This window comes from Nycticebus coucang, chromosome 10 (genome assembly GCF_027406575.1).
Source record: "Nycticebus coucang isolate mNycCou1 chromosome 10, mNycCou1.pri, whole genome shotgun sequence".
In the NCBI taxonomy this organism is placed as follows: domain Eukaryota; kingdom Metazoa; phylum Chordata; class Mammalia; order Primates; family Lorisidae; genus Nycticebus; species Nycticebus coucang.
This window is the reverse complement of record NC_069789.1, coordinates 7,234,805-7,262,677: the sequence shown is the minus strand read 5'-3', so window position 1 is coordinate 7,262,677 and position 27,873 is coordinate 7,234,805. Positions and strand designations below refer to the sequence as shown.

The 27,873-nt window shown below is 47.1% G+C and overlaps 1 protein-coding gene across 5 annotated transcripts in view; it reads left to right on the top strand.

Moving 5' to 3' along the window:
* The window catches only part of CRACD (capping protein inhibiting regulator of actin dynamics), a 238,238-nt gene that overhangs the window by 201,151 nt on the left and 9,214 nt on the right, over positions 1-27,873 (top strand). For 3 of the 5 annotated variants that reach the window (XM_053606052.1, XM_053606051.1, XM_053606053.1), the window contains 5 exons: positions 6,533-6,668; positions 14,182-14,346; positions 17,136-17,204; positions 20,018-20,200; positions 20,966-23,513. In XM_053606052.1, the coding sequence (XP_053462027.1) occupies positions 6,533-6,668; positions 14,182-14,346; positions 17,136-17,204; positions 20,018-20,200; positions 20,966-23,513 (3,101 nt within the window). Of the gene's footprint in view, positions 1-6,532; positions 6,669-8,701; positions 8,724-14,181; positions 14,347-17,135; positions 17,205-20,017; positions 20,201-20,965; positions 23,514-27,873 lie in introns of those variants that run through there. The other 2 variants (XM_053606054.1, XM_053606055.1) reach the window with 2 other exon arrangements.

The following is a 27,873-nucleotide window of genomic DNA, read 5'->3' as shown; positions in this document are numbered from 1 at the left end:
AGAAAAGTAAGATCTCTAATAAATTTAATCAGAAATGATAAAGGGGAAATAACAACAGATACTGCCGAACTGCAACAAAAAAATAGCTGGGCGTTGTGGTGGGCGCCGGTAGTCCCAGCGACTCCAGAGGCTGAAGCAAGAGAATCCTTAAGCCCAGGAGTTGGAGGTTGCTGTGAGCTGTGTGATGCCATGGCACTCTACCGAGGGCCATAAAGTGAGACTCTGTCTAAACAAACAAAAAAACAACCAGAAGAGTAGCTTCAATCTGTTCTATCAAGTTCAGTGCCTTTGGAAACATAACCACAGGAGTCAGATGAGAGAGACAAGACTGAAAGCTAGTGTCTTGAGGCTAATTAGAAGCTCCTAATTAGATGTTTGGAAGCCCAGCCTTTTTGCCGGTAACAATAATATCATAGCAACAACAACAACAAAGCCAGGTCAGAAATACAGAAATGAGACGTATACTATACCATGCTCCCTTCTGTCCACAGGAGACCTGACTGCCTCCTAGGGCCCCAGGAGCTTCTGCTATTTAGACCACCAAGTTCAAAGGGACCATTTTCCTGGCCTCCATGTGTCAGGGCTGTGGTTCTTCACTGGGCATAACTGTTCCTCCAAGAAGTGTTCTGAACTTCCCACCTGATCCCATCTTCCTGTCTTTATCTAGAGTTGGCTTTCACCACATGTGCTTTGCCTTTGACTTTAAATCTTGTTTAAATTAAAATGACTGTATTGCCGACCGTACAGTTAGAGGTTAAAAACCCCTGGGATTTTAGAGGTCTTTATACATCTCTTCTTGCCGTAAGGAAAGTTCCCCACAGCATGTCCTTTTTCTTTCATTTGAGCTGAGTCTGAGGCCAAGTTGCAGCACTGAGACTCAGAGGGCCCCTCTTAGTTCACTTTTAACAAAAGGAAAGGGGGAGAGTGGAGCTGACCTGCTCCACAAGCAACTGTGAAAGATCTTTAAATGTCGGGGCAGCGCCTGTGGCTCAAAGCAGTAGGGTGCTGACTCCATACCCCGGAGGTGGCAGGTTCAAACCCAGCACCGGCCAAAACTGCAAAAAAAAAAAAAAAGAAAAAGAAAAGATCTTTAAATGTCATGAACGAGGAAGTCCAGGAGAACTCTACTAAGGTACAATTTGTGGTGAATTCCCCCCCCCCCCCCCCCCCGCCAAATCATGTAATTTGTAGTTCCCGGCTGGCTAAGGACAATGATTCCACCAAGTTCTTTGTTCATTAGAACATAGTTTCAAGCTGAGAGCGCCACACGTGGGCTATTCAGTTTCAATTCCAACCCTACCTCATATGCTGGAACTTTTGGCAATGTTTTTAACCCACTTTTTGTCTCAGCTTCTCCTTCCGAGAAAAGGACATAGTCCACATTGTAGAGTTGTCTGGAGCTGGAACTGGTAACCACGATTATTAAAAATTTAACATTATACACGTTGCCAAGGACTTAATGTTAATTTGCGTTATGTAAATGGAAAGATCTATCAGAGAGTAAATGTTCATTCATGGAGCCAATAATTTCTCCTTTGCTGTTTTTTCTTAGCTTTAAAATGAAAGAAAAACCAAATAAAATGGTACAGATGTTTTTGGTCACTTGGAAAAGTAATCATTTTAAGAACAATGGCTTTATCACCAAGAATCTCCTAAAAATGCTGGGTGCAGTGGCTCACGCCTGTAATCCTAACACTCTGGGAGGCTGAGGCGGATGGATTGTTAAGCTCAGGAGGTCAAGACCAACCTGAGCAAGAGCGAGACCCCATGTCCACTAAAAATAGCCAGGTGTTGTGGCAGGCACCTGTAGTCCCAGCTTACTTGGAGGCTGAGGCAAGAGGATCTCTTAAGCCAAACAGTTTGAAGTTGCTGTGAACTGTGGTGTCACAATACTCTACCCAGACTGTCTCCAAGAAAAGAGAAAAAAAAGCTCACACCTAGTAAAACTACTAAAAACCAAAGATAAGGAGATACATTTTTTTCATCAGCTACAAATAAAAGACAAATCATGTGTCTTTTTTTTTTTTTTTGAGAGACAGAGTCTTACTATATCACCCTCCATAGAGAGCTGTGGCATCACAGCTCACAGCAACCTCAAACTCTTGGGCTAACCGATTCTCTTGCCTCAGCCTCCCAGTAGCTGGGACTACAGGTCCTGCCACAATGCCTGGCTATTTTTTTTGTTATTGTTGTCATTGTTGTTTAGCAGGCCTGGGCCAGGTTAAAACCCAGGAGCCCCAAGGCATGTGGCTGGTGCCCTAACCTCTGTCCTATGGGCGCGGAGCCAGACCATGTGTCTTTTCAAAGAAGTAGTAAGGCAAGTCTATCTGCAACAATTCTATAGCGAATATCATACTTAATGGTAACATATTGAATGAGTTTTCCATGAATTAGGGAATATTACAAGGCCTACTATCACCATTTTTATTTAACCCTGTATGAAAACTCTAGCTAATTCAGTGGGAGGGGAGGAAGAAAAAAGGAAAAGAAAAAAGAAACGTGAGATTGAAAAGGAAGAAAAAAAATTATCTTTTTTGCAGACAACCTGATTGTATGCCTAGAAAATCCAAAAGAATCAGCAGTCATATTAGTATAATAGTAATAATAAATTTAGCAAAGTCTCAGATTACAAAATCAGTACATAAAAATTAGTTGTATGCTTATATTCCAACACCAAAAAATGAGAAAATAAAAATTTTAACCTATACAATTTACAGTAAATTCAGAAATACTAAATATGTAGGAATAAATTTATCAAAATATGTGCAAGACTGCTATACAGAAAACTACAAAATGTTGAGAAATTTAAAATGATTGAAAAACATGAGGAGTTATGCAAATTAAGAGATTCAATATTGTAACCCTAAATTTATCTGTAGATCCAACGTCATCCCATAAGTAATCTCAGGAGTGCACTAGGGATTGTGTGTGTGTGAATTTATGTAGAAATGCAGAGATAAGAATAGCCCCCCCCCAAAAAAAATACCCAAAAACCAAAGCTGGAAAAACTTAAACTACTAGATATCGAGACTTAAAAAACGACAGTAATTAACACAGTGTGGATTTATTGTTGTAAAAACAGATAAGCAGGGGCCAGAAACACATTCATATACAGTCAATGTATGACAGATTATTCACTGCCTTTGAACCTTAGTTTCCTTGCATTAAAGAGGCTTTAAAATTGGGTGGCGCCCGTAGCTCAGTGGGTAAGGCACTGGCCACATACACTGAGGCTGGTGGGTTCGAATCCGGCCTGGGCCAGCTAAAACAACAATGACAACTGCAACAAAAAAATAGCTGAGGCAAGAGAATCGCTTAAGCTCAAGAGTTTGAAGTTGCTGTGAGCTGTGACGCCACAGTGCTCTACAGAGGGCAACATCGTGAGATTCTGTCTCAAAAAAAAAAAGTACACCACATAAGGTTTAAATATTATCTATAAAAAGGATTTAGATATTATCTTAAAGAGGTTAGTACATGTGCAAGGTATATCAAAAATGCTACCCCCAAAATTTAGCTAGAATTAACGTTACCATTGTGACTACCACTATTTTATAATTATTACAACTACGATTATTACTATTTGTTTTCTCTCTTTTTCAATATAATCATCTGGCAGTGGGTGATGAGTAGATATCAATTCAAGGACCATTTGGGCAACACAGATGAACGGGAGAGTGTCGATTCTTAGCCTACATGGAAAAAATAATGGGAGCAGGGCTGTGAACTTCAGTAGTCAGAATGACTTTGAAATTGGAGTGGAACTTAGCCTAGCGCTGGTCTGTTCTGTACACACAACTGTGAGAAATTAGTAAACATTTATCAAGCAACTAAAATGGACACGTTTGTGGGCTTGTTTGTGTTTATATGAATATTTGAGAACCTGTACATATATATAAGCCCTTTGCAAAAACAGCATAGAAATGAAGTCATGTACATCTTCTCTCTTCTGAATCCTAACTAGGAGTCTGAAAGAAGAGAAGTTTAGACAGAGAATATTAAATGGTTTGATTTTGTTCATTTTGAGAGAAAAGTATATACCTGGTGACATTTTTAGGTGAACCCAGATCAGTTTGTAATGTAGGTCTCAAATTCTCTGAGAACAGGAAGATAATGCCATGGTTAATTTCCCTTTATATTTCCTAAAACAATACTCATATTTCATAAGTGAGTTGCTCTTATATGGTGTCCTGTGTTATTTAGCTGAAGGGTTACCTGTTATTCTGGCTGTTTACTATCTTCCACTGTCCTGTATTCCAGCCCACGTGGCTTTTGTATCCCGTCTCCCTCTCCCATATCCTTTGTCACTCGTGGGACGCAACCCTCTAAGACCTTCTGCACTTTAAAAACAGATCAAGTAGGGTGGCGCCTGTGGCTCAAAGGGGTAGGGCGCTGGTCCCATATGCCAGAAGTAGCAGGTTCAAACCCAGCCCCTACCAAAAACTGCAAAAAAAAAAAGAAAGAAAAAAAGATCAAGTAGGATAATTTTGAAGTATTTCTTTTTCTATTGTCTATAAAGATTTCGCACGATCTGTTGTTTGAAATTATCTTTTACTTTTATTTATAAATATTAGTTGTCTATTTTTTGAGACTTAAAAAAATAAGAAGTTAACTGATGACTCCATACTGAATCTCAGTAGGATGATTTTGAAGTATTTCTTCTTTTTCTATTGTCTATAAAGATTTCGCATGATCTGTTGTTTGAAATTATCTTTTACTTTTATTTATAAATATTAGTTGTCTATTTTTTGAGACTTAAAAAAAATAAGAAGTTAACTGATGACTCCATACTGAATCTCAGAGTCAAAGCATTCTATAATAGACATCCTCTTTATTTGACAACGTGAATATTACTTTCTTTGCATCATTATTATTATTATTGCTTAATATTTCGATGTAGCAGTTGTCTGATTCCTTTTCTAATTGTATTTATGTTCATTCGTTCTTTACGAGGTTTTTGTTTCTAGTCCTTATCTTAAACATTGTTATTGTTATTAAATTTTAAGCCTTTTTAATTTTGTGAAGGCAAAAAAAATGGAAACCTAATAAATACATGTATATGTAAAAGTTAAAAAAATATATAAAAACACCTTGACCAGGGCGGCGCCTGTGGCTGAGAGGATAGGGCGCCAGCCCCATATACCAGAGGTGGAGGGTTCAAACCCAGCCCCAGCCAAAAAAACAAAACAACTGCAAAAACACTTTGACTAGCTGGCATGAGCTTGTATTCCGCAGATACTGAGTTCAGTTTCTTACTCTGCCACGGCAATTTGGGTAACATTAGGTAAGGTTATTTACCTCCAAGTTTCCTCTGTAACAAGGTAGCGGTGATGAGGATTAAACGAGGTAACGAAAGTAAAACTCCCCACAGAGTGTCTTCATCAAGATAAGGGCTGGTGGCTACAATAATAATTTGTATTGCCTAAGATCACACAGCCAGGAGGCTCACACCCAAGTTTTCTGTTTTCAAACTTCATACCCTTTTTACCATGTTGCCTGTAATTTGGTGAATGAGAGGATATGTTTTGGTAACGTCTTCTCAGCGAGGTCTAGACTTGGACAGATAACAGGAGCAGCTGCCCTGGGACTCTGCCCGCTGTATCCAAGCACCTGCCCCCCACGCTGGCTGTTCTCTCCTGGGTTCTGATCACTGAGTTCTCTCCAGTTGAAACCCCTTTCTGGGAGGGGGAAGGGAGAAGTGGTGGTCTCAGCCCTCAGCTCTCGACCTGCCCCTCCTGCTGCCACCTGTGAAGAGCTGGTGGCCTTATTCCCAGAGATAAGTTAGTTTCCGAGATCAAGTAAGAAACATTTACCTTCTGCTGCTTCCTGCTTTTGCATTCACTTTGCTCACACCTCACCGCCTGGTGGAATCAGACTTCCCTGAAGTCTAAACTTCCCAACTGAGAAACGTGTTTTGTTAGGTACCAGCCACTTTTAAGGTGTTGGGTGTACACGAAGCTTGTCAAGATGGCCCTAACTCAGATTTCTCTCCCTTTCTCCGAACTTCTAAAGCATTTTTAGTCCCTATCAACAATTCTAGGACACTTTAAAAGCCTTTGTTTCGGATGTGTGTAGCTTTCTTCCAGTTTGGCTGTATTTTAAAGCGAGATGCTCTTGGCCTCTTCTAGATTTGTGTGTTACTTAATCAGTGCTGGTTGGTGAGACTTATAAGACTTACAAGCTGATAGTGACAGCTCAGCTGGAGAAAGGCTGCTGCAAGGGAACGTTCTCCTGTGCCTTCTGTTCTGGGTCCTATACAAATACATAACTATCTTGAGGTCCCTCCATAAGAGGCTTGGAACTGGGAACCAGGGGTGTGTACGAGGCATGCTCCCCTATTCCTGTGGGCCCCTTCTGTCTACCCAGCTTCTTGGCTGACCACCCCCCACCTGCAGAAAGGGACGCATTGCTGGAAGTGCTTGCTGAATGAGACAGGGAATGTGGGTGGAGTCCCTCTGTCAATAAGAGCAGACAGCTGAATTGCCAAAAGAAATTTTATCATCCTAATAAATGAAGCACATGATTTGCATTCCAGGTCCTTCAACTATTCTATGGGAACCCGGGCGTTTTCTCATGACAGTATTTTTATCCCTGATGGGGGAGCAGAAAGTGAGCAGACAGTTCAAGCAATGTCACAGGACAGCATCCTGGGCAAAGTCAAAACTCTTCAGGTAAGACAGCTGGAGACTGGAAGGTCAGAGCCGTAGGAGGGGGACCGGACCAATCCCTAGTTTTGACCTTGAGCAATGCACTAGGGGTCACTCTTAATGAGAATTTTTGCTTTCTTGAAACTGACTCAGTTCTCTGGAAGCTTCCTGTCCACCTGTGAGAGGTACGTTGTCTCCATTACCCATCTGCGTGACACACCCTCTCCTTTTTCCTCAAATTGTTCCCTCGTTTATGACTGAACATGAGAACAAACAGTTCCCCAAGGGAAGCTACAGGACTTGAAGAGAGTTTTCAGACCATTAAGCATTACTCAGAGTCCCTGAGTCAGGGCTGGCTGTCAACTGACAGTACACACTGGGGGTCATTTCCTTCCCACGTCCCCATAATCGGACGGTGAATGGTGACACTCTATTTTTCTGCTGTTTGTAAACCTGGGTTCCCCGAGTCACCTTGTCTCAGAGGACCACAAAACTCTTAAAGCTGTCTCCTGTTCTCTCCTGCAAGACTGGGGCACTTTTCCTACCTAATATTGACTCCAGTAAGTCCTTAACAATGAAAATATAGTAAATAATTCTTCCCCCGATGTGGTTGAAATAACAGGGTATCAGCCGGGCACAGTGGCCGGCACCTGTAATCCCGGCTACTCAGGAGGCTGAGGTGGGAGAATAGCTTGAGCCCAGCAGTGTGAAACCAGATTAACCTGGGCTATGTAGTGAGACCCTGTCTTGAAAAAAAAAAGAAAATATGCAATCCAGGAAAAGCAAGAAGAGCCAAGACCCCTGGGGTCTGCCTCTTTGGGTCTGACCAGTTGGGGGCCGGCATTCTCTCACGCAAGAGCCATGCCCAGGCAAGCACCTCTGGGAGGCCCTTTAGGTTGCCGGTTTCCATCCGTCTGTAAGTTGGTAACCACGAAGGATTAAATGAAAGAAAGAATGAGCAGAAAGAAAAAAGGAGCAGCTGGCCTCAGTAGCTACTGAGTCGATGAAGCGTTGTACTCAAAAGAAAAATCTCTATCTTCTTGAGATGTTTTTGTTTCTGTGTATTCTGTGATGTTTTGTGGAAATGTGTTTGGTCACATATTCCACACACCCTCAGCTGAAAGTACCATATGGTAAATGGGGAAGTAGCCGACACCCTGGCACCACGCCCACCTCGTCTAGCTGCTGACGCCACTGCCCCAGGCCACGGCCTTGCCCTCAGAGCCCACCCAGCTATGTTCTTCCAGTCCCAATGGCTCCACTCTGGGTTCTGTCTGACTGTACTTGGAATCCTTTTTATAGACACAGAAGGAAAAGTGAGCTGTCATTTCTCGGCTGGAGAAGAGAGGAGGATGGAGATGGCCAAAGAACGCTTTGACCCTCCTCCTTTTCCAATCTTTTTGATTCCTGGAATATTATTTCTAGAAGTTCTCAACCCCTCGCCCAACATATCCTCTTTCTAGGGGGGAATAATTTACAGATTTCAGTCCACCTAAGAGCTGTCCTTTATGAGAGCTTTCTAGGAGTCCTTTAAATTTTAGATAATAACTTGTCTTAAATGATATCTGCTCTGAAATATCACAGCACATGTCATTGCCACTCTTAAGAAATAGATTTAGGGTTGCAAAAATATATATAATTTTGCAGTGTTAGATTTATAGAAACTTAATAAAAATATGTGAGTGCCTGGTATTTCTGCTAATAGTAAGACAGGATTTTCAAGAGTCTAATCAAGTAATTACTAAAATGCCAAACAACTAACTTCCTTGAGGCGACCATTCTATAAACACAAGAACTAAAATGGGAATAAAGCAGTAACTAATTTGTGTGCTCTCTTTTTGGCAATATCTACTCATGTGAGGTCTGCCTAATTTTGCTTCTGCTGCATGGAGTCACAAGCTTCCTTTCAGCTTTACAGTTATGTTTTTGAAAATAAAAGAAGGCTTTGTTTGCTCTTCAAGGAGGGAAGCGGGGACCATTAGCCTAGAAAATGTGATTTTTGGAGTGACCTAAGATGTAACCGTATCACCCCCAAAAGACTGTGCTTTATTTTTCAGTCGACTAAGCAGTATGTTCTTGGTAAGTCAGAACTAGCAGTGACTTTATTAACTTGCATGAAAGCTTTGCATTTTCCCATGACAACGTTATGCTGGTATAGATGTTTAGTAAGCAGCCTATGAGACCGCCCCCTTGTAGACGCCAGCATGGAATGAGAGAGTTGAATTGTGTCAAAGGCATGTATGTTTCTATGTCTGGAACTGTCTTTATGTATGTATGTTTATTTTTAAAAAGAGAGTTGTAAGGGGTAACGCTTAGTTGACAGAACATTCATGGGTAAGCGGACTATCCACCATTATGGCTAGCCACCAAAAGCCACCGTGCTTTTGAAATGAGATTTCTACTGGAATGCCATAAAAACAACAACAACAACAACAACAAAAAAACATGTTTCTCTGCAGTTTAGGAAAACTCCCAGCCCTTGGAGCCCCTGGAGTCCCGCAGAGCCAGTGTAATGAGTACATTTGGAAAGGTTGCCCTCTGGTGTTCACACCTGGACATCTCACTGAGAACCGTCCTGAATTGCACCACCGAGTTGGGAATAACTGAATACACCATCTATCTATCAGCCTCCCCTTTCCTGAATTAGTGAATCTACCACCTGCTGCAATTTCCGAGGCAAAATATTGACGCTTTCAAATGAAAAGTTACATATTTTTTTCTGAGTATAAAAATAATAACGCGTGCATAGTGACAACAAATTTTTTAATATGCAGGACAGTTACAAGGACAGAATCAACCGGGGTGTCCTGTTGAGGACCCCGAACGTAACAAGTCAGGTTGCTCCCTGGCTGGTAGGTGAATCTCATTTGAATGAGTGAGGGAACACGGCGAAATAAAAAGCTGCCACCACCTGGCAGTGTGGCCTTGACGAAGCCATTTAAACTGACACTCTCCCCTCCTGAAGAGTAAGGGGGACGCATGTGGTAGGTGATCTCAAGGGCTCCTTCAGTTCTTAACATTGCCCTCTCTATAGAGTCACTGTTGACCACCGTAGCCCCGAATGGCCTCATAAGTTTTGCACCTCACTGCATTTGGGCTACAATGACCTTGACATGACCTACAGCTGGGAGACCTTGGATTAGGGAGGGTGCCTGTTGGTTTGAGGTCAGACCAGCCTGTTGAGGTGTGTACTAACGGATGGCAAAACTCAGGGCTCCCACAGTCTATGCCTGCAGGTAATCGTTAGACTTACTCCACACCTGCATCAGGTAATGCTTATTAGTCTCTGTGTCAGGGGGGAAAATCTCCCTGCACTGTGGCTAATGTCTCCTGCTCAGCTGGATTTCACTTTACAATGTCAAAACCCTACATGTGAGGATTTTTGACACCCAATGCAGCTGTCAAGGTCAAAAGAATTCACGCCTGCTCTTAGCCACTTCTTCCTAGAGCGAATGTCTTTCCATCTATATGTTTTTTTCTTTTTTAAAAAAAATTCGTTTCGATGATGAAAGTATCTTTCAGTAGTTTGCTCAAGAAGACAGCAACTTTATTTTTATTTCCGCTTTGCTCTTACGTAGTCTGAAGAAGGGCTGTGAAAAATCTGGGAAATGTAGACATTGTCAGTGAGAGAGCCACAGAATATGATGAGTGTGGCATCCACAGCCCGGGACCGAGCCGTATAAATATGGATGTGCATTCCTGTGACATCGTTCTCCCGCATTCCTTATTACAACAAAAATGGTCCCATTTGAATGAGTAAAATATAGTTCCTTTTAGTGCACATTCCAGACTTAACAGTAACTCTATTCATAGAGACCAGCAACATGGCGTGTCAGTACAGGCACGAGTTTCCCCTCACCCCTCTGGTTATAATTGCAGTGGATATAAAGAAAGAAACCCCAGATTTTTTTTTTTTTTTTTTAATAAAAGTGGTAGTTTCTCTCTGAAAACTTAAGGGCCCACTCATGTTAACCGTCAGGCTGGTTGCAGTGGTTCACAGCTGTAATCCTAACACTCTGAGAGGCTGAGACCTCTCAGAGGATTGCCTGAGCTCAGGAGTTTGAGACCAGCCTGAGCAAGAGCAAGACCCTGTCTTTACTAAAAATAGAAAAACTAGCCTGGTGTTATGATGGGTGCTTATAAGTCCCAGCTACTTGGGAAGCTGAGGCAAGAGGATTGCTTGAACCCAAGAATTTGAGGTTGCTGTGAGCTGTGACGCCGGCACTCTACCCAGGGCAACAACTTGAGGCTCTGTCTCCAAAAAAAAAAAAAAAAAAGAAAGAAAACAGTGGGGTTTTCAGTGATTGCTTATATCATAGTTCCTTTCATGACAATGACTGAATAGTGAAGAGAATTAAAGTAACAAAAGCCACATTTATCCACATATTCAATTCCCAGGACTCCTGAGATTGCCAGATAGGTTTTAGCAGTAACCTTTTAACTGTCCATAAATTGCACAAAATGTCATAAGGGCACAGGCTCCTTTGAGTTCAGCTGAAGAAAGCTTCTTAGGAGGAACCTCAGGGAGAGCCAGTAGGTGCAAGGCCTTGTCCCCAGAGGCCCTGTCCTTGAGTGCCTGAGGATCAGTCATGAGCCTTTGGACGCTGAGTCCTACTCTGGCCCTGGTTCGCAGGGCATGTCTGTGGACAGGCCTTTGTCTAGAGAGAGACCTAGCCCTACTCCTAACCATGCTGCCATCCCCCCTCACCCAAGTTCCCTGGACACCAGCCAGAGTTTATTTTCTCTGGGGCCTGTGGTTGGACTTTGTTAGGAGAGCTTTCAAGTCACCTTTTTTTTTTTATCTTTTGAGACAGAGTCACACTTTGTTGCCCGCCATAGAGTGCTGTGGCATCACAGCTCACAGCAACCTCAAACTTTTGGGATCAAGTGATCCTCTTGCCTCAGCCTCCTGAGTAGGCACAGGAGCCCACCACAATGCCCAGCTAGTTTTACTATTTTTAGTAGAGATGGTGTTACTCTTGCTCAGACTGGTTTTGAACTCCTGAGCTCAGGAGATCCACCCATCTTGACCTCTCAGAGTGCTAGGATTACAGGCCTGAACCACTGTGCCATCCATGTCCTCCCCCAGCTGGTGTCATTGCCGGAGGCCCACAGCTCTTCCTGGGCCCCCTCCTTCCTCATCCCTGGGCATTTCCTATGTCCCCTGCACCTTCCACTCAGTTTGCCTCTTTTCTTTAATCCTCTACTTAATTTCTTGATATTACTCTTTCAATTTCCCGGTTTTGCCCTAGGTACCTATCTTATTTTTTTCTGTTTTTATTCCATCTGTTTTTTTTTTTCTTTCCACATTTTCTTTTTTTTTCCATTTGTAGTCACAAGTCACCCCATCTTTGGACTTTATTTTAATCGAGACTGTGATTACATTTTTCCAGATTCGTTTTTGTTGCTTAAGCATCAGGATGGACCAACATCAGTATTCTATAAAGAGCCTGAATGAAATAAAATATCAGCATGTCCATTCTTTTTTTTTTTTCTGATTGTGGCAAAAATCCAAGGTAAATGGTCTTAGAGCATTAAGCCATGTAGGAAGTTCATTGGGGAATTACCCTTTCCATTGTTAGCAAAAGAAATGCCCTCTGTAATCTGGGAGCATTAGTAAAGGGCAGGCCTCATCAACAGGTCTCAGAGCCAGGGGATTCAGAACAATTTCCAGCGCTTGGCTAACACTCCTGGAGAAGCCTAGCCTGGGAGCACACAGGAGCTATTCCTGCTCTTCTGCCCAGATTCCCACCCCTCTTTCCCTGAGGCTGCAGATGACTTGCCCTGTGACCTTGTTCCCCCACGTCTTGTCTGGCTGGCTCCATCCACCTGCTGTTCTCCCGGTGCCTGCTGTCTGGTGTGCTTAGACTAGAGAACTGCTGCTTCCTGCTGGACTTGTTTTTAGAAGACACTCTTCTGCAGCCTTCTCCCCGCAACCCCTTTAGGCTGCCGAAGCTGTACTTCCCTGGCTGAACTCCAGCTTGTGATGGCTCCTTCCCCGTGGGGCCGGGGAAGCCAGGCTCCGGCTGAAACACCAGCAGACCCCATAGATGCCCTTGCCTTGCTCTGTGCCTGACTTGGCATGCTGGGGTCCCCAGGGGCAGGTGGGGGCTGCTCGGCTCATCTCCATCCTGTCTCTTCAGTCTCACTGCCCACACTGTAAGGCTGGGGGGAGCTGGGCCAGGGGGTGGATTTGGTGCGGTGGACTTAAAAGGGAGAGGCAGCATTTCCCTGAAGGGATTCTTCCGCCTGGGAACTGGAGTGAGGTGTTCAGAATGCAGCTTTGTTTCTTCATTTATGCCCCTGCAAGAAGGAAGTATAACATCAAATGCATGAGAACCAGTGGAGTGTGATGAAAAGAACACTGAACATGATTTTAGAGGACCTGAGTTCAGATTCCTTTTGGGCCACTCATGCTTTTTATAAATTTGGGTCAGTCACCTCTCCCCACTGGACCTCTGACTTTTTTTGCAAAGTGAGGGCTTTGGAGTAGGTGATTGCTGAGGCTCTTTGCAGCACTGTGTGGTTCAGTATTAGCCAGATTAAAGAGAAATTTCAGAGAATGCATTTTTTGAGACATACAGTAACTATGAAACCCAAGATCAAGAGCAGTGGTTCTCAGCTGGGGCAGTTTTACCCTCTGCCCACAGGGGACATGGGACGACCTTTGGAGACTTTTCTTTCTTTTTTAATCTGGCATTTCTCTAATTCTGAATACTATTTATCTTCTAATTTCTGCCCTAGTTTCCCCTCCCTTATCCTCTCCTCTTAACTACCACCCACCACTAATCAGTCCCTCTTGGCCCTTTTTGCCAGTTGGTTCCTTTGGTCCCCTGTTTCATTATTGGACAGCTGCAGCAAGGCAAAGAGAAATCTGGATTATGTCCCTCCATTACATGATTTCAGCATTAATTATGGACAGATTTGGTGGTTCTGGGACCTTCTTCACTTTGGTAGTGACCCAGTGTGGCAGAACCCAATGTTCTGATGTGGGGTCTCAAGCTAAGACTGGTGAGGAAGGTTGTGGAAGTATAAATACTCAAGGGAAATGTGTCCAAAACCGGCTAGAGTTCCCTTATTGCACTAACCGTAGGATCTTGATTTTCCCCCAAGGGGTCCTACATTTCATGCAACTATTTTCTATATATATATCTTTTGTACTTTCAAAGCACTTTTCATATAAATAAATGTACATAGGTTAATTAAAAAAAAAAAAAACTGTTGTAACATACATCCCAACATTTGGTTCAGGAGAAATGTGGTCTCTGTACCCACTAGAAAATGTCGACATCTCCATCAAAGAAGTGGCTGGACAAAAGAACTCATGGCTTGAAGGTGGGAAGAAAAAGAAAAGAAGGTGTTAAACAAATCAAGTTCTTACAGGCCGGCATTGTGGCTTCCTGGCCTGGTGCTGAGTGTAGAATTCAGCCGTGCACAGAGCATGCCTCAGTGCTTCCTAGATATGCTGGGGAACCTGGTTGTGGTGGCTGTGAACTGCTTCACTGCTCCAGAACGTCTTCCTTCTGTTTCTCTCCAGCAACAGTTGGGCAAGAATATCAAGTTCAGGCAGCGGCTACCCAGCATCATTCCCATGAAGAAGGCAGGCAGTGCAGAGGCTAACTTAGAAGAGGATCTGTTTCCCACCAGTCCTATGGAGATTGTGACTCAGCAAGACATTGTCCTCTCAGAGGCTGAGAACAAAGTAAGTCTCCTCGGGGAATGGCTTGATTGTGAATGAGCCAGGACAGGCTGTTGGGGTCTGCAGAGGGGGATAGAGTGGGAGAAGGCCCGAGGCACTTCCTGGGCAGGTGTCCTGACCAGAGACAACAGGAAGAAGGGAAGGAACAGGACACAAACCCCCGTCCGTGCTCTTCCCAGGTCTTCCACTCACCCTTCACGGCTTCTGCCCACCTCTTCTGAGAAGCCTTCCCTGGCCTCACCCCAAGCCGTATTTTCTCCTGTGTGCTTTCACTGTATACCTTTGCCGCTGTCCACAAATCCATACCTCATCCCTCTGCCCGGGTGACAGCTTTCTCTCCACCTCAGAGTTTCTTGAGGACAAACTGGATCTTCCACACTATGTCTCCCCAGAACTTAGCTACTGGCTGCTTTGTGGCCCTGAATAAGTATTTGTCAAATGGGGTTTATTTAAAGGGAAATGGGAAAAGAAAGCAGTAAGGGGTCACTGAGACCAAACACATTAAACAGGCCGGCTTGGAGAGAACTTAGCTGGAAATAAAGTCCCAAGCCAGCACCGCCCCATCTAAGTTTGGTCCCTTGGTACTTTAAAGGAAAAGCTTTGAAGGCTGGCATGCTGGCTCATGCCTGTAATCCTAGCACTCTGGGAGGGCAAAGTGGGTGGATCCCTTGAGCTCAGGAGTTGGAGACCAGCCTGAGCAAAACTGAGACCCTGTCTCTACAAAAAATAGAAAAACTATCCATGTGTTGTGGTGGGTGCCTGTAGTCTCAGCTACCTGGGAAGCTCAGACAGGAGGACCAATTGAACCCAAGAGTTTGAGGTTACTATGAGCTGTGATGCCATCACGAACTCTACCAGAGCAACAGAGTGAGACTCTGTCTCAAAAAAAAAAAAAAAAAAAAAAAGGAAAAAAAGAAACACTTTGAGCATATCCTAAAGAGAGTTCTTCCAAAGCAGCAAAAAGGATGTCCTTAGACCTCTTAAGGAAAAAGGTGCAAAAACCTAGTAGCTAGAGTCAGGAACTCTCTAGGGGAGGCCCTTGGGGCTTTCAATTTCAAAACAGACAAGCATTCTCTTGGCTTTGCCTATCAAGTACCTGAAAGTTTGTTGAGTGTTACTAAAATGGATGCTGCAGAAGAAATCCTGTGTTATCAGCCAATATGTCATAAAAGTAGTAAGAAAGATAAGCAAGGCTCACCAAGGGTGTTCAGGCCTGTAATCCTAGCACTTTGGGAGGCGGAGGCCAGGAGTTTGAAACAAGCCTGAGCAAGACTAGGACCCTGTCTCTACAAAAAGAGACAAAAATTAGCCAGGCATGGTGGCAGGTGCCTGTAGTCCCAGCTACTCAGGAGGTGGAGGCGAGATGATCACTTGACCCCAAGAGCATGAAGTTGCTGTGAACTATGATGAAGCTTTTGCACTCTAACCTGTCTCAAAAACGGAAAGAAAAAAAAAAAGAAAGGAAAGGAAGAAAGAGGGGAGGGGGGAAGGAAAGGGGAGGAGAAGGGAGGGGAGGGAAAGGCAGTTTGCAGAGGAAAGTGAGGCAGAGAAGGATGGTCATCCCTGCTACTCACCTCTCCCTGGCTCTGGCTCTGGCTCTGGTGACTCCTGACACCCACATGTCCACAACCTTTGTGTGGTGGGTGGAGCAGGATGGGGCCCATCTTTCCCAGCAGGTCTAAAATTGCCCTCCACAACCTCTTAGGTGCTAGGCAGCAGCAACAGCCAGTGCCTCGGTGCAGGGATTTCCTGAGGACTGAAGCAGGTGTCTTGGCTGTGACTGATGCTCTCACAGTGCAGGCATGTGGCCTGGGGAAGAAGGCTTGTTTTTTCAGCAGGAGCACCTCTGGTGCCCGGCAGGGGGCCTGCCGGGCACAGTTTACATCTTCACACAACAAACACATCAACAAATATGTAAAATGAATCGCCTCAGGTCAAGGAGAGTACTAGTAAAACAGGGGAATGGGAAAGTGGGTAAATTGGTGGGGCAGAGGATTGTGGCCGACCTGGTGGAGGTGAGGGGCAGGCAGAGTGAGGTGTGGGGCCAACCAGGAAAGAGTGAATTCTCTTTCGAAGGTAATAGGTGGCCTCTGAGTAACTTCAAACAGCAGTGGCAGGATCTGCTTTGTGTTTTCCAAAGATCCTTCTGTGTATGTGGTGTGGAGAATGGACTGAAGTGGGGCAAGCTCACTGGTCACTCTGGAAGGGAAGATAAGACCCTTTTATAAAAATGGTGGTACAGGATGCAGGTATAGCAACCACCAGGGGTGCGTCGACCCTGCTGGTGTTCAGGCCCAGGACACTGATCAATCCTCGGCTATTTTCTCCTTCCTTCCTGTATTTTTTCGACACTCCTTAGCTTTCACCTTCTCAGTCCAGCCCTTGGCGTGTGGCATCAATGGGCCTGCTTTTCTTCTCATCCACTGCCAATGGGGGAAAGATCTGCTAGGCCAAGGGCAGGAACAACCCACAAAGCCGGAGGGGAGGCGGGTGTTGATCACCTTGGCTTCTCCCAGACAGTGGAGAAAAGCCTCAAGGATGGAGGTCAGGGACCGCCTAGCTGGGACACCTGGAACTTAGGGAAGAGGATGGTGCACCCTCTATGCCCTAGGTAGTCCTTGTGGACTCTGGACATTAGCAAAGTGCCCACCGTGACTCCTCCTGGCTCTCTGAGGCCAGCTGCACCTGTGTGAAGGAAGGGACAGGCCTGTCCAGACACAGACAGGATCTGGTTATTTGCCCAGAACTTCCTGTGCTGGCCTTTGACTTGAGTGCTCTCTCTACTATTTCAGTCCAGTGATATGCCAAGTTCCCTGAGTCCTCTGAATCTGCCTGGAGCTGCAAGTGAGATGGAAGAGAAGGTAATACGATTGAACTGACTGACAGCTTCCTTACCTTAATGTCCTTTTCTTTCTTTCTTTCTTCTTCTTCTTCTTATTAATATTTGCAATTTGCTCATTTTCTGTTTATAAACATCGCCTTCATATATTATTTGAAATTCCTTCAAAATCCAAGCCAGGGTAGATGTTGCAAGGCAGGGCAACTGCCAGAACTGCCCCCTATTCTGAAAAACAGCCACACTCCTAGTCAGGAGTCCTCAAACTTCTAAAATGGGCCAATTCACTGTCCCTCAGACCGTTGGAGGGCCAGACTATAGTTTAAAAAAAAAAAACTGAACAAATTCCTATGCACACTGCACATATCTTATTTTGAAGTAAAAAAACAAAACGGGAACAAATACAATCACACCGCCTCTTGTGGCCCGTGGCCGCAGTTTGAGGACCCCTGCTCCTGTGTTTGGGGTCTTGGGAGTTGTCATGTCCTTCAAGGCACTGTTAATCCATTGAAAAAGGGATTCCAGAATACCTGTACCCAAGTCTCTAAGGAAAAGAATCCTTACACTGGTGGCGCCTGTAGCTGGGTAGGGTGCCAGCTATACATTGAGGCTGGCGAGTTTGAATCCAACCTGGACCAGCTAAAACAATGACAACTGCAAAAAAACAAACAAACAAAAAAAATAGGTAGGCATTGTGGCAGGTGCCGGTGGTCCCAGCTACTTGGGAGGCTGAAGCAAGAGAATAGGTTAAGCCCAAGAGTTTGAAGTTGCTATGAGCTATGATACCAGCTGTGATACACTCTACCCTGGGTGACAGCTTGAGACTCTGTCTCCAAAAAAAAAAATCCTTATACTTAAAGATGCAAAACCCAAAAACCTTAGCATTATTCTACTTTCATGTTTTTTTTTTTTTTTTTTAGAGCCTAAAGCTGTTGCCCTGGGTAGAGTGCCTTGGCATCACAGCTCACAGCAACCTCCAACTCCGGGGCTCAAGCGATTCTCTTGCCTCAGCCTCCCAAGTAGCTGGGACTACAGGCGCCCACCACAATGCCCGGCTATTTTTTGTTGCAGCCGTCATTGTTGTTTGGCAGGCCCGGGCTGGATTCGAACCCACCAGCTCAGGTGTATGTGGCCGGTGCCTTAGCCGCTTGAGCCACAGGCGCCGAGCCTACTTTTTTTTTTTTTTTTTTAAAAACTCTTCTGCGTCCTTTTAAACCCGGGACTTCACTTGCAGGAGTCTAGGAAACCCCGTGGAGACTCTTCCCCTGTGTCCCTTTTTTGTAGGAGCTGATGTACTCAGATGAAGACTTTGCATCTGCACCGGGGACCAGGCATCTCCCCAAGGTCCTGCAGACCATGCAGGCAGCAGGGGGTGGCTCATGACAGTGCCAGGCCCATATGGAGAAACTGGAAACTGCAAAGCACTTAAATCTCAGCTTCAAGTACTTATCTGCGTCTTTAGTCTTTCACATTTGGCTCTGACTAGATGGAAATTAATGTTTAATTCATTTCTTTTCAACAATAGCTCAGAATTTGATACCTATACCGATAACCATAAATAAATGAAAGCTAGCAGGCAAAAGGCTGGAATTATTTTTCTGTGCTTCTGGTCACAAATTAATATGCACTGGGCACCCATTTTGCTCTGGGCGCTAACTCAGTCTTTTATCTTTTGTGCATAAATCCAAAAGGTAATTTTCGAAAGCAGGCCCTTCGGGCAAAACCTCATCAACTCTCATATTTACAGCAAGAACACAGTCAAACAGAGGGCAGAGCTGGGGCCAGAGGCACCTAGAGCTGGGGACAGCCTCTGCCACGCTTTGCATTGTGTAACCCAGCACTGTTTGCTAATTCTCTGTGGCTACCTGCCTGGCTTCCTACCAGCTGATTAAATGTAGCTTCTGGGTCCAGGCTGGGCCATGCTCTCCCTGACCTTTCTAAATCTGTATAATTCATCAGAGCTCATGGTTTCCTAGAGATTACATCTGTATTCCAGAGCTGTGGGCCATTCTGCAGTTCATCCTTTGAGCAAATGGACTTGCCCTTGTGGCAGAATTTTGTCACTCCCTTTTACACCAGGGTCTTCTTCCTTTTTGCTCCTGGTGCCCTGAGTACTGTGTGACTTTGGAGTAATTGTGCCAAAACATTTTTGCTGATCAGGAATTTCACGCCCTAGGCGTAGTTATACTTTATCGGTCCTTCCTTCCATACTTATTGAGTGCTGAGCAAATGAGATTTGCTACTTGGGCATAAATGGACCCATAGAAAGAAGAAAAACACATTCTCTGCCTCCGGGGACTAAAATCCTCTGTAGAAGCTGAGACATGTATGCCCAGTGAGGCTTAGAGGTGTTCTAGTCCACGGATAAGCAAGCTACTATTTTAGGTTTTGTGACCGTAATGTTGCAACTATACAACTATGTGACTTTTCTTTGTGCTACTCTTCCTTTATAGCACAAAAGCAACCAAAGACAATGGGGATGGCTGTGTGCTGGTAAAACTCTATTTTCCAAAACAGGCAACTGGCAGGATTCGGCCTCCTGGCTATGTTTGGCTGACCCCTGAGTTACTCTGCCCCCATATTGTTCAGTGTAGGAGTATCAGTCTCTGAAAGCTCAACACACATGGTCATAGGTGGAACCAGTAGTCAGCATCCTGTCTTTTGACAACAAACCTGTGCTCAGGTTCACCATCCTGCAGAGTCCCTCTGCAAGCCAGCGTTCCTCGGGCCAGGCTGGGCAAGGCAAGGCGTGGACTCAAATCGAGCGCTCCCACTTAGGGATTCTCTTCAGGCTGTCTTCCAATCCAGACTAACGTTCTAGTTTAATCTCCCCGATAGGTCGCTCCAGTTAAACCGTCTCGGCCAAAAAGGCACTTCTCTTCTGCTGGCACCATCGAAAGTGTCAACCTAGATGCCATCCCCCTGGCCATCGCTCGCCTGGACAACAGTGCTGCCAAGCACAAACTGTCCGTTAAGCCAAAAAACCAGAGGGTGTCAAAGAAGCACAGGCGGCTTGCCCAGGTGCGTGGAGCCTGCGCGGGCTGCCCAGGCGGTGCCCTTGCTGGCTGGGCACTCACTGCCAAGTGGCTGGTGTTGGGGTAGAGCTGGGTAAGGATCTAGGTGTTACCCCATCGGGAACCTGAGTGTGTGGCAGTATTGAAGGACAGGCAAGCCTGTTTTCTTTCCATTGCCCTTTCTGATATGAGGCTGATGGACCTCAGAGGGGGAGGTTGCCTCTGGAGGGACTCTAGATGCATTAGGTTACAAAGGTAATGGGCCGCTCTCCTCCGTTGTGGCTTAGCCAAAGAACTCCCAGCTTGGTGAGTGTGGGCCTCTAAGTCTTAAGCTTCACTGGGTGTGGATGGAGTCCAGATCTCCATTTTGCTTTTTTTGTGTGTATGTGTGTGTTTTTTAGCCAGGGCTGGGTTTGAACCCACCACCTCCGGCATATGGGACCAGCGCCTTACTCCTTGAGCCACAGGCGCCACCCTCCATTTTGCTTTTCTTAATGCTGGACTATTGTTCATTCATATTACGAAAAAGGGTTTTGGAAAGACAGAAATGGAGCTGGAGAGTGAATCAGAGATGAAGGTCCTCCATTCCCACATTTGAGACCCTTCCCTTGTGTGACCGATGCCTGAGTTTACCTATATCTGTACTTGAGAACACCTGCTTCCCAAGTGCTCTTTTGCCTGCAGAGGGCCCCAGAGCTTGTGAATAGGAAGAGTAAGAAGAGCTGTCTGCGGAAAGGGGAAAGGCTAATTCTGTTTCCCTTCCCAATGACAGGACCGACGGAATGAGCAAGCTGACCTGGAGAGTCAGCTCTCCCTGGACCAGAACGGACTCCTGGGAGACGACAAGCAAACCGGGTATGAGGAGGAACCAGAGTCCCTGGATTCTGAAGAAGAGAAAAGACGCCAGGAAGACTATTGGCGGGAACTGGAGGCCAAGTGCAGGCGGCAAAAGGCAGAAGCCGCCCAGAAGAGACGCCTGGAAGAGGAGAGGCTGCAGGCGCTGGAGAGGAAGCTCTGGGAGGAGAACAGGAGGCAGGAGCTCTTGGAGGAGGAGGGCGAGGAAGAGGAGGGCGAGGGGGAGACGCTGCAGTTAGAAGAGGAGGAGGGGCCGCGGGAAGAGCAGGGGCGGAGCCTGGAAGCGCAAGGTTGGCCGGAGCCCGAGAGGAGGGCGCTGCAGGAGCGCGAGCGCCTGGAGGCCGAGGCCCAGCGATTCGAGGACAGGCCAAGGCAGCGGGAAGAGGAGGAGGAAAGAAAACGCGCAGAGGAGCTCGGAAGGCAGGAGGCGGTGGCGGCGAGGCTCGGGGAAGAGCTGAACAAGCTGGAGGAGATGGAGGCGCGGAGGCGGCCGGAGGAGGAGGTGCCCAGGGAGGCGGCGCGGAGCCCTGAGGAGGGCGGACGGGTCGAGCTGGACGACACAAGGGGCCCGCCGAGCCCTCTTCAGATTGACCTCGAAGAGAAGCCAGAGGAACAAGAGAACCCAGATCCCCAAAGGCAAAGAGAAAGCGCCGAAGAGCCAAGTATTTGCGAGGAGCAGAACCCAGAGACCGATCCCGCAGGAGAGACGCAGGGAAAGAGGGAGGATTTTCCCGGGGACCGGTGCCTTGTGCTTGAGGAGGAGAGAGAAGAAGCGAAAAAAGAACCTCCCCAGAAAGGCGAGGCCTTGGCAGAAGAATCGCAGCTGGCGCCAGTGGAGAAAAAAGAACCTGCAGGTGCCGAAAAAGAGCGGCTGCTGGAGGAACAGAGGTGGCAGGAAGTGGACGAGAGGCAGACCATGCCCAGGCCCTACACGTTCCAGGTGTCCTCGGGAGGGAAACAGATTCTCTTCCCCAAAGTCAACCTCAGCCCCGTGACGCCTGCGAAGGACGCGGGACTGGCCCCTGGTCCCCAGGAGCCCAAGGCTGCCAAGTCCGGCCCAACCTCCCACGCCCTGCCCTCGGCCCTGAGCATCCCCCACACGGCCATCCTGGTCACCGGAGCGCAGCTCTGCGGCCCGGCCGTCAACCTGAGCCAGATCAAGGACACGGCGTGCAAGTCCCTGCTGGGCCTGTCGGAAGAAAAGAGGCACGTGGACGCCTCGGCCGTGGAGCAGCCGCCCCGAGCGCCCAGCGACGCCCGGGCAGGCGGCGGGAAGCCCAGGCCTGCCCCCGAGGCCCCCAGCAGCGTGGCCGCGCTGGCCGAGTGGGCTTCCATTCGGTCCCGGATCCTGAAAAATACAGAGGGTGACCCGCGCAGCGACAGAGACCAGGCGAGGCCCGGGGACGAGCCCGCCGCCAGGGGCCGCTGCGATTCCTGGGGGAACCCACGCAAGACGCCGCCCCCGAACGCCAAGTTCTCCATTATGCCTGCCTGGCAGAAGTTCTCCGACGACGCCTCGGAGACCTCCAGACAGAGCACGGAAGCTGAGAGCCTGAGGAACAGACCCTCGGTGGGACCCGGGGAGGAGGCTGCGCCCCCGCCCGCGCCCGCCGGCGCCCCGGGCCCGCGGAGGAGCCCCGAGAAGCCGGAGGTGCTGCGGAACCCAGCGGACACCACCGACGGCTGCAAATTTGCCAAAGACCTTCCGTCCTTCCTCGTCCCGAGCCTTGCTTACCCTGCCCAGAAAGCAGTGGCCCACGCAGAGCCCACGAGCATGTCGGACAGCGACACCACCCAGGGGACAGCAAAGCCAGAGCCCGCGATGCCAGGTGGGGAGGAAAAGGCCTCACCTTTTGGAATAAAATTGAGAAGGACCAACTACTCCCTGCGCTTCCACTGCGACCAGCAGGCGGAACAGAAGAAGAAGAAGAGGCCCAGCGGCGCGGGAGGCGGTGGGGAGGGGGGCCCCGCGGCCCCGGGGAGCGCCCCAGGGGACACGGAGACAGACGGGGTGGCTCTCCAGCGGGGTCCCCCCCTTCCGCAGGCCGCGTCCACGCGGAGGGACTCTGCGGAGAGCGCCTCTCCCCCTGTGGCCCAGCCTAGGGCCGCGGCCCCCGAGCCCGACAAGGCGGCGAGCAGAGCGCAGTTGGCACAGAAGCCGGCGCTGGCACCCAAGCCCGCCGGTCAGACCCCACCGCCGTCCCCACTCTCCAAACTGAGCAGGCCCTACCTGGTGGAACTGCTGGCTCGCCGCGGGGGGAAGCCCGCCCCGGAGCCCAGCGAGCCACCCAAGGACGGCCCCCAGAGCAGTGACCCCCGGCCACCTTCGCCCCTTCCTGCCGAGGAAAGGAAGGGTCAGAAGAGGGACGAGGAGGAACAAGTGGCGGAGAGGAAACCTGGGTTCCCACCTCTGCCTGCTCCCGAGCAAGAGAAGCCATCCGGAACACCAGACGCTACGAGGAAAGGTACGTGGCTGCAGGACGGGAGCTGCTGCCTCTGTCCAGCTCATGGTCTAGGTCACTGCTAGACCGGAAGTGCACAAAGCCAGCGGCAGCAGTGGAGCTGGTCTTGGGCACACCTTCATTAATCAGAGGCCACTTTGCCATTTCTGAACGACTCATGAGACTCTTTTCTTTTTGCCCATTCTTTAAGATTTTGGAAATGCTTACCGACCCTGCATTTCACACCTGGCAGTGATACAAGTAATGAGTTACAGACAAGTAACAAGTTAAAGGTGCTGACAATTAGACGAATGCATTTTTGATTGACAATGAAAATGAACATACAGTCCTAATTAAAGAACATAATATTAATCATTTTCAAGGACCATGCCACGGAGATAAAACTGGAGTTTCCGTAGGAGCACCCTGGCGCCAGGTTAGGGGATGTTAGGACCCTTTCTCTGGGTAATTGATACTCTCTCAGTTCTATGTAAAATGCTCTAAATGCAGCCTCCCCACCAGATTGCCCCTGCAGAGCGCCCTCAAAGACATTTTGGAGTGACCCTTACATTTGGCTGAGGCTGCACTAAATGCAGCATTTGAGGGACCAGTTACACTAGCTTTTGTGCCCCCAGAGAACCTTCATCTACATACTTTTTCTTTTATGTTTTGCAGAGAATAGTAAGTAAAATATGAGTCATAGCCCAAAAGTCACTCACATTTCTCAGAAATTCTCTGGGGTTTTTTTAAGGAGGGATCTTTTTTTCTCTTTTAAGTGTTTTAGATTTTAGGCTTGGCGCCCATAGCACAGTGGTTATAGTGCCAGCCACATACACCAAGGCAGGCAGGTTGGACTCAGGCCTGCTAAACAACAATAACAAGTGCAACAAAAAATAGCCGGGCGTTGTGGCGGGCGCCTGTAGTCTCAGCTACTTGGGAGGCTCAGGCAAGAGAATCGCTTAAGCCCGAGAATTTGAGATTGCTGTGAGCTGTACCTAGGGCAGTACTCTACCGAGGGCAATAAAGTGAGACTCTGTTTCTAAAAAATAAATAAATGTTTAGGTTTTGGGTGATTTTTGCAGAGAAAAGAGCTATTTCCTGAGGAGTATTGGTCTGGTTACTCATTTTTAGGAAAGACCCCTGTCGTCCTTTTTAAATAGTTCCGTTGCCTGGCTTGGTTTCCTGGGTGGATGTGTTGGTCAGCAGCTTCTGGCCATTTCACTGATTTCTGTTTGTTATGCTGGATCCGGAACCCGTTTTTTTAGTTTTGGTGTTTGCAAAGTCCCTCCCACAGCCTAGCCTGCTCCTTACCTCACCTAATCTTTCCCCAAATTTCTTTGGAAATTTGCAGTCCTCTTGATCATTACAACTTTCATCCCTCAAACTATTACTGCTCCTGTTTTTCTTTCCTACACCCCGTGGTCAGATTCTGGGCTGTCAGACTCTGCTAACAGAATTTTTCTTGATTTGATAAAGCGTGAAAGTTAAGGGCCCTGTGCCTTGGGAGTGGCCACCCCCATTCCCTGGGTTGCTGTCCTGCTTGCTGCCCGGAGCCAGGGCTGTCCAAATTCGTTTGAACACCCCATCAGGATGAAAGCGTCAAGCACGAACCTCCAGTTTACTTGTTGAGCGTGTACACGTGGCACCATCAGTGACTAAAACCCTGGGACACCACCCACAGTGACAGTGAAGTTCATTGGAACAGCAGTGGCTCTAAGTTGCCATTGCAAATCATGGGGCTACCTTGTATTTTCTTTGGCCAACTGCTTGTCAGATCTGATTTCCTCCTAAAGTGGCAGGCAAAGAGCTTGTCAGCTCTGCTCCTTTTTAAGTTTGGATTAGTAGTAGTATATTAAATCTGTAGTTTGTTTGTGGGGCTTTCTTTATACCATTTGTCCATTTTATGAGGAATCATTTAGTTGACAGGAGATGTGTTTCATAAACTCACCAAACTGCAGAACCTCCCAATTTGCTAAAAGCAAGAACAGGTGGGAACAAGATTGCCAATCCCTTCGTAACCCTGACAGTGTCCCTGGCAGTTCTTTAAACAATATCATTTGTTATACATGGCCTTCAGATATATGGGACTTGAGCAAGGGAGTCAGTGTCAGTCTAGGTGTGAAATATTAGAAAAGCTTGATTGCATTTTTGTGTTCAGATTTTACAAAGGTAAATAGAAATTCTAATCTTTTTTGAGACGGAGTCTCACTTTGTTACCCTCAGTGAAGTGCTATGGCATTATAGCTCACAGCAACCTCCAACTCTTGGGCTCAAGTGATCCTCTTGCCTCAGCCTCCCGAGTAGCTGGGACTACAGGCACCTGCCACAATGCCTGGGTATTTTTAGAGACAGGGTCTCACTCTTGCTCAGGCTGGTCTCAAACCTGTGAACTCAGGACTATTCACCCACCTTGGCCTCCTAAAGAGAAATTCTAGTCTTTTCTTTCTTTTTTTTTTTTTTTTTTTTTGAGATAGTCTCACCCTGTCAGCCTGGGTAGAATGCCGTGGTGTCACCATAGCTCACAGCAACCTCAGACTCTTGGGCTCAAGTGATCCTCTCGCCTCAGCCTCCCAGGTAGCTGAGACTATAGGCACCCACCAGAGTGCTGGCTAGTTTTTCTATTTTAAGTAGAGACAAGGTCTTTTCCTCAGGCTGGTCTTGAACTCTCCTGATCTCAAGTGATCCACCTGCCTCAGCCTCCCAGAGTGGTAGGGTTATAGGTGTGAGCCACAGTGCCCAGCCAAATCTTTTCTTTTTTTGCACAAGTGAATTACCTTGCATTTTCCCAGTACACATTCAGTTTTGTGGACCACTGCTTTGCAGAGAGGTCTGCATTCTCAAGGCTGAGGCCAGCCAGGACCAGTGTGTGTGTAGGCTTGGAGGGCCTTGACTCTGAACCTACCTAGTGGGAGTTTATAACTCCAAGTGTTTGTGCTATAGACATCTTCTCTACAGATAACACCTCATTGTGAAATTCCTACCTACTTATCGTGGGTGGAACAGACAGGTGACGAAGTGCCCCTTTCTCTAAGCAGTGTCCTTTGGGAGTAGTAAGCAGAACCCTATCATCCCAGGAGGTACTTGCTTGTCTCCCCAGAGCTTGAGGAAGGGACCTCAAGTGATTCTCCTGTCCACTGAACTTAGAACGAGAGAGGATAAGTTTAAATTGCCACAAAATACATATTTAAGTAGGAATTTTGAACTCAACTAAAAAGGTTACGTGAGGAGCAAAGGGCAGGTCTTTGAACCCCTTGACAGATTGAGGGATTGTCTGTGTTTCAACAATAGTCACACTTTGTGCTTCACCGTTTACAGGGTACTTTTATAGACCCACAGCACACCTGTAGGTAGGTAGTCTTAGCTCCATTGTACAGACGTGAACACCAGTATCTGAAAAGTTGGGTGACTTGCCTGTCCCCCACGGTGGTGACGCCAGCACGTGGAGGCGTACTTGTCGAGGTTAAATAATCTTCCTGTTACCCTGCAGCTACCCCTGGGAATTCTTACCATTTGTAGAATGCTGTGAGCCTTTGAAGACACTTACATTTTTTGTTGTTGAGTTGTAGTTCTTTATACCTTGTCAGTTACTTTTTGACTATAAAAATTCCTCACCTCGGGGCGGCGCCTGTGGCTCAAGGAGTAGGGAGCCGGTCCCATATGCCGGAGGTGGCGGGTTCAAACCCAGCCCCTGCCAAAAACCACACACACAAAAAAAGGGTAGTGCCTGTGGCTCATTGAGTAGGGTGCTGGTCCCATATACTGAGGGTGGTGAGTTCAAACCCAACCCTGGCCAAACTGCAACAATAAAAAAAATTTAAAAAATAAAAAAATAAAAATTCCTCACCTCAATTTCAGTAAGAATATAGCCTCGTGTTCATAATTAATAGTCCCCTCCAGTGTAATAATGAAAACTTTTCAAATTAAAGTGTTTCTCATTTCTCATGTTAGCCTTCTCAGGGCTCAAATGCCTACGGTGGGGATGTGCGGGTGACAGAGCTCTCTGTCCTCCCAGCCCAGAGATGGGCTTGGGTCAGTAGTGAAGGCAGAGAGAACAGTGAGACATTTTGCCTCTCACTGAGCTGGATGTCCAGTGCTGTGGGTCACTTCTGTGGGTTCCTCAGACCCCTGGCTGCCCCCTGGGCTCTTCCTTCTTTCTTGTAACTCCCTTACTGCCATTGGGGCCACCTCCAGGGTGCCCTCTCCCTCCCATCTGGCCCCCCTCTGCATCCTTTGTAGCCCCCACCCCTTCTTTGCCCTAAGGAACTGGGAAGGCAGTGTCCTCCCAGCATAAGCTCCCTTCAACTTCCAGTAATCCTTTGCCAGCTGCTGTCTTCATCTTTTGGCTTTCCTGGTGTGAGTAGAACCCCCAGATCTGTTCCCCACA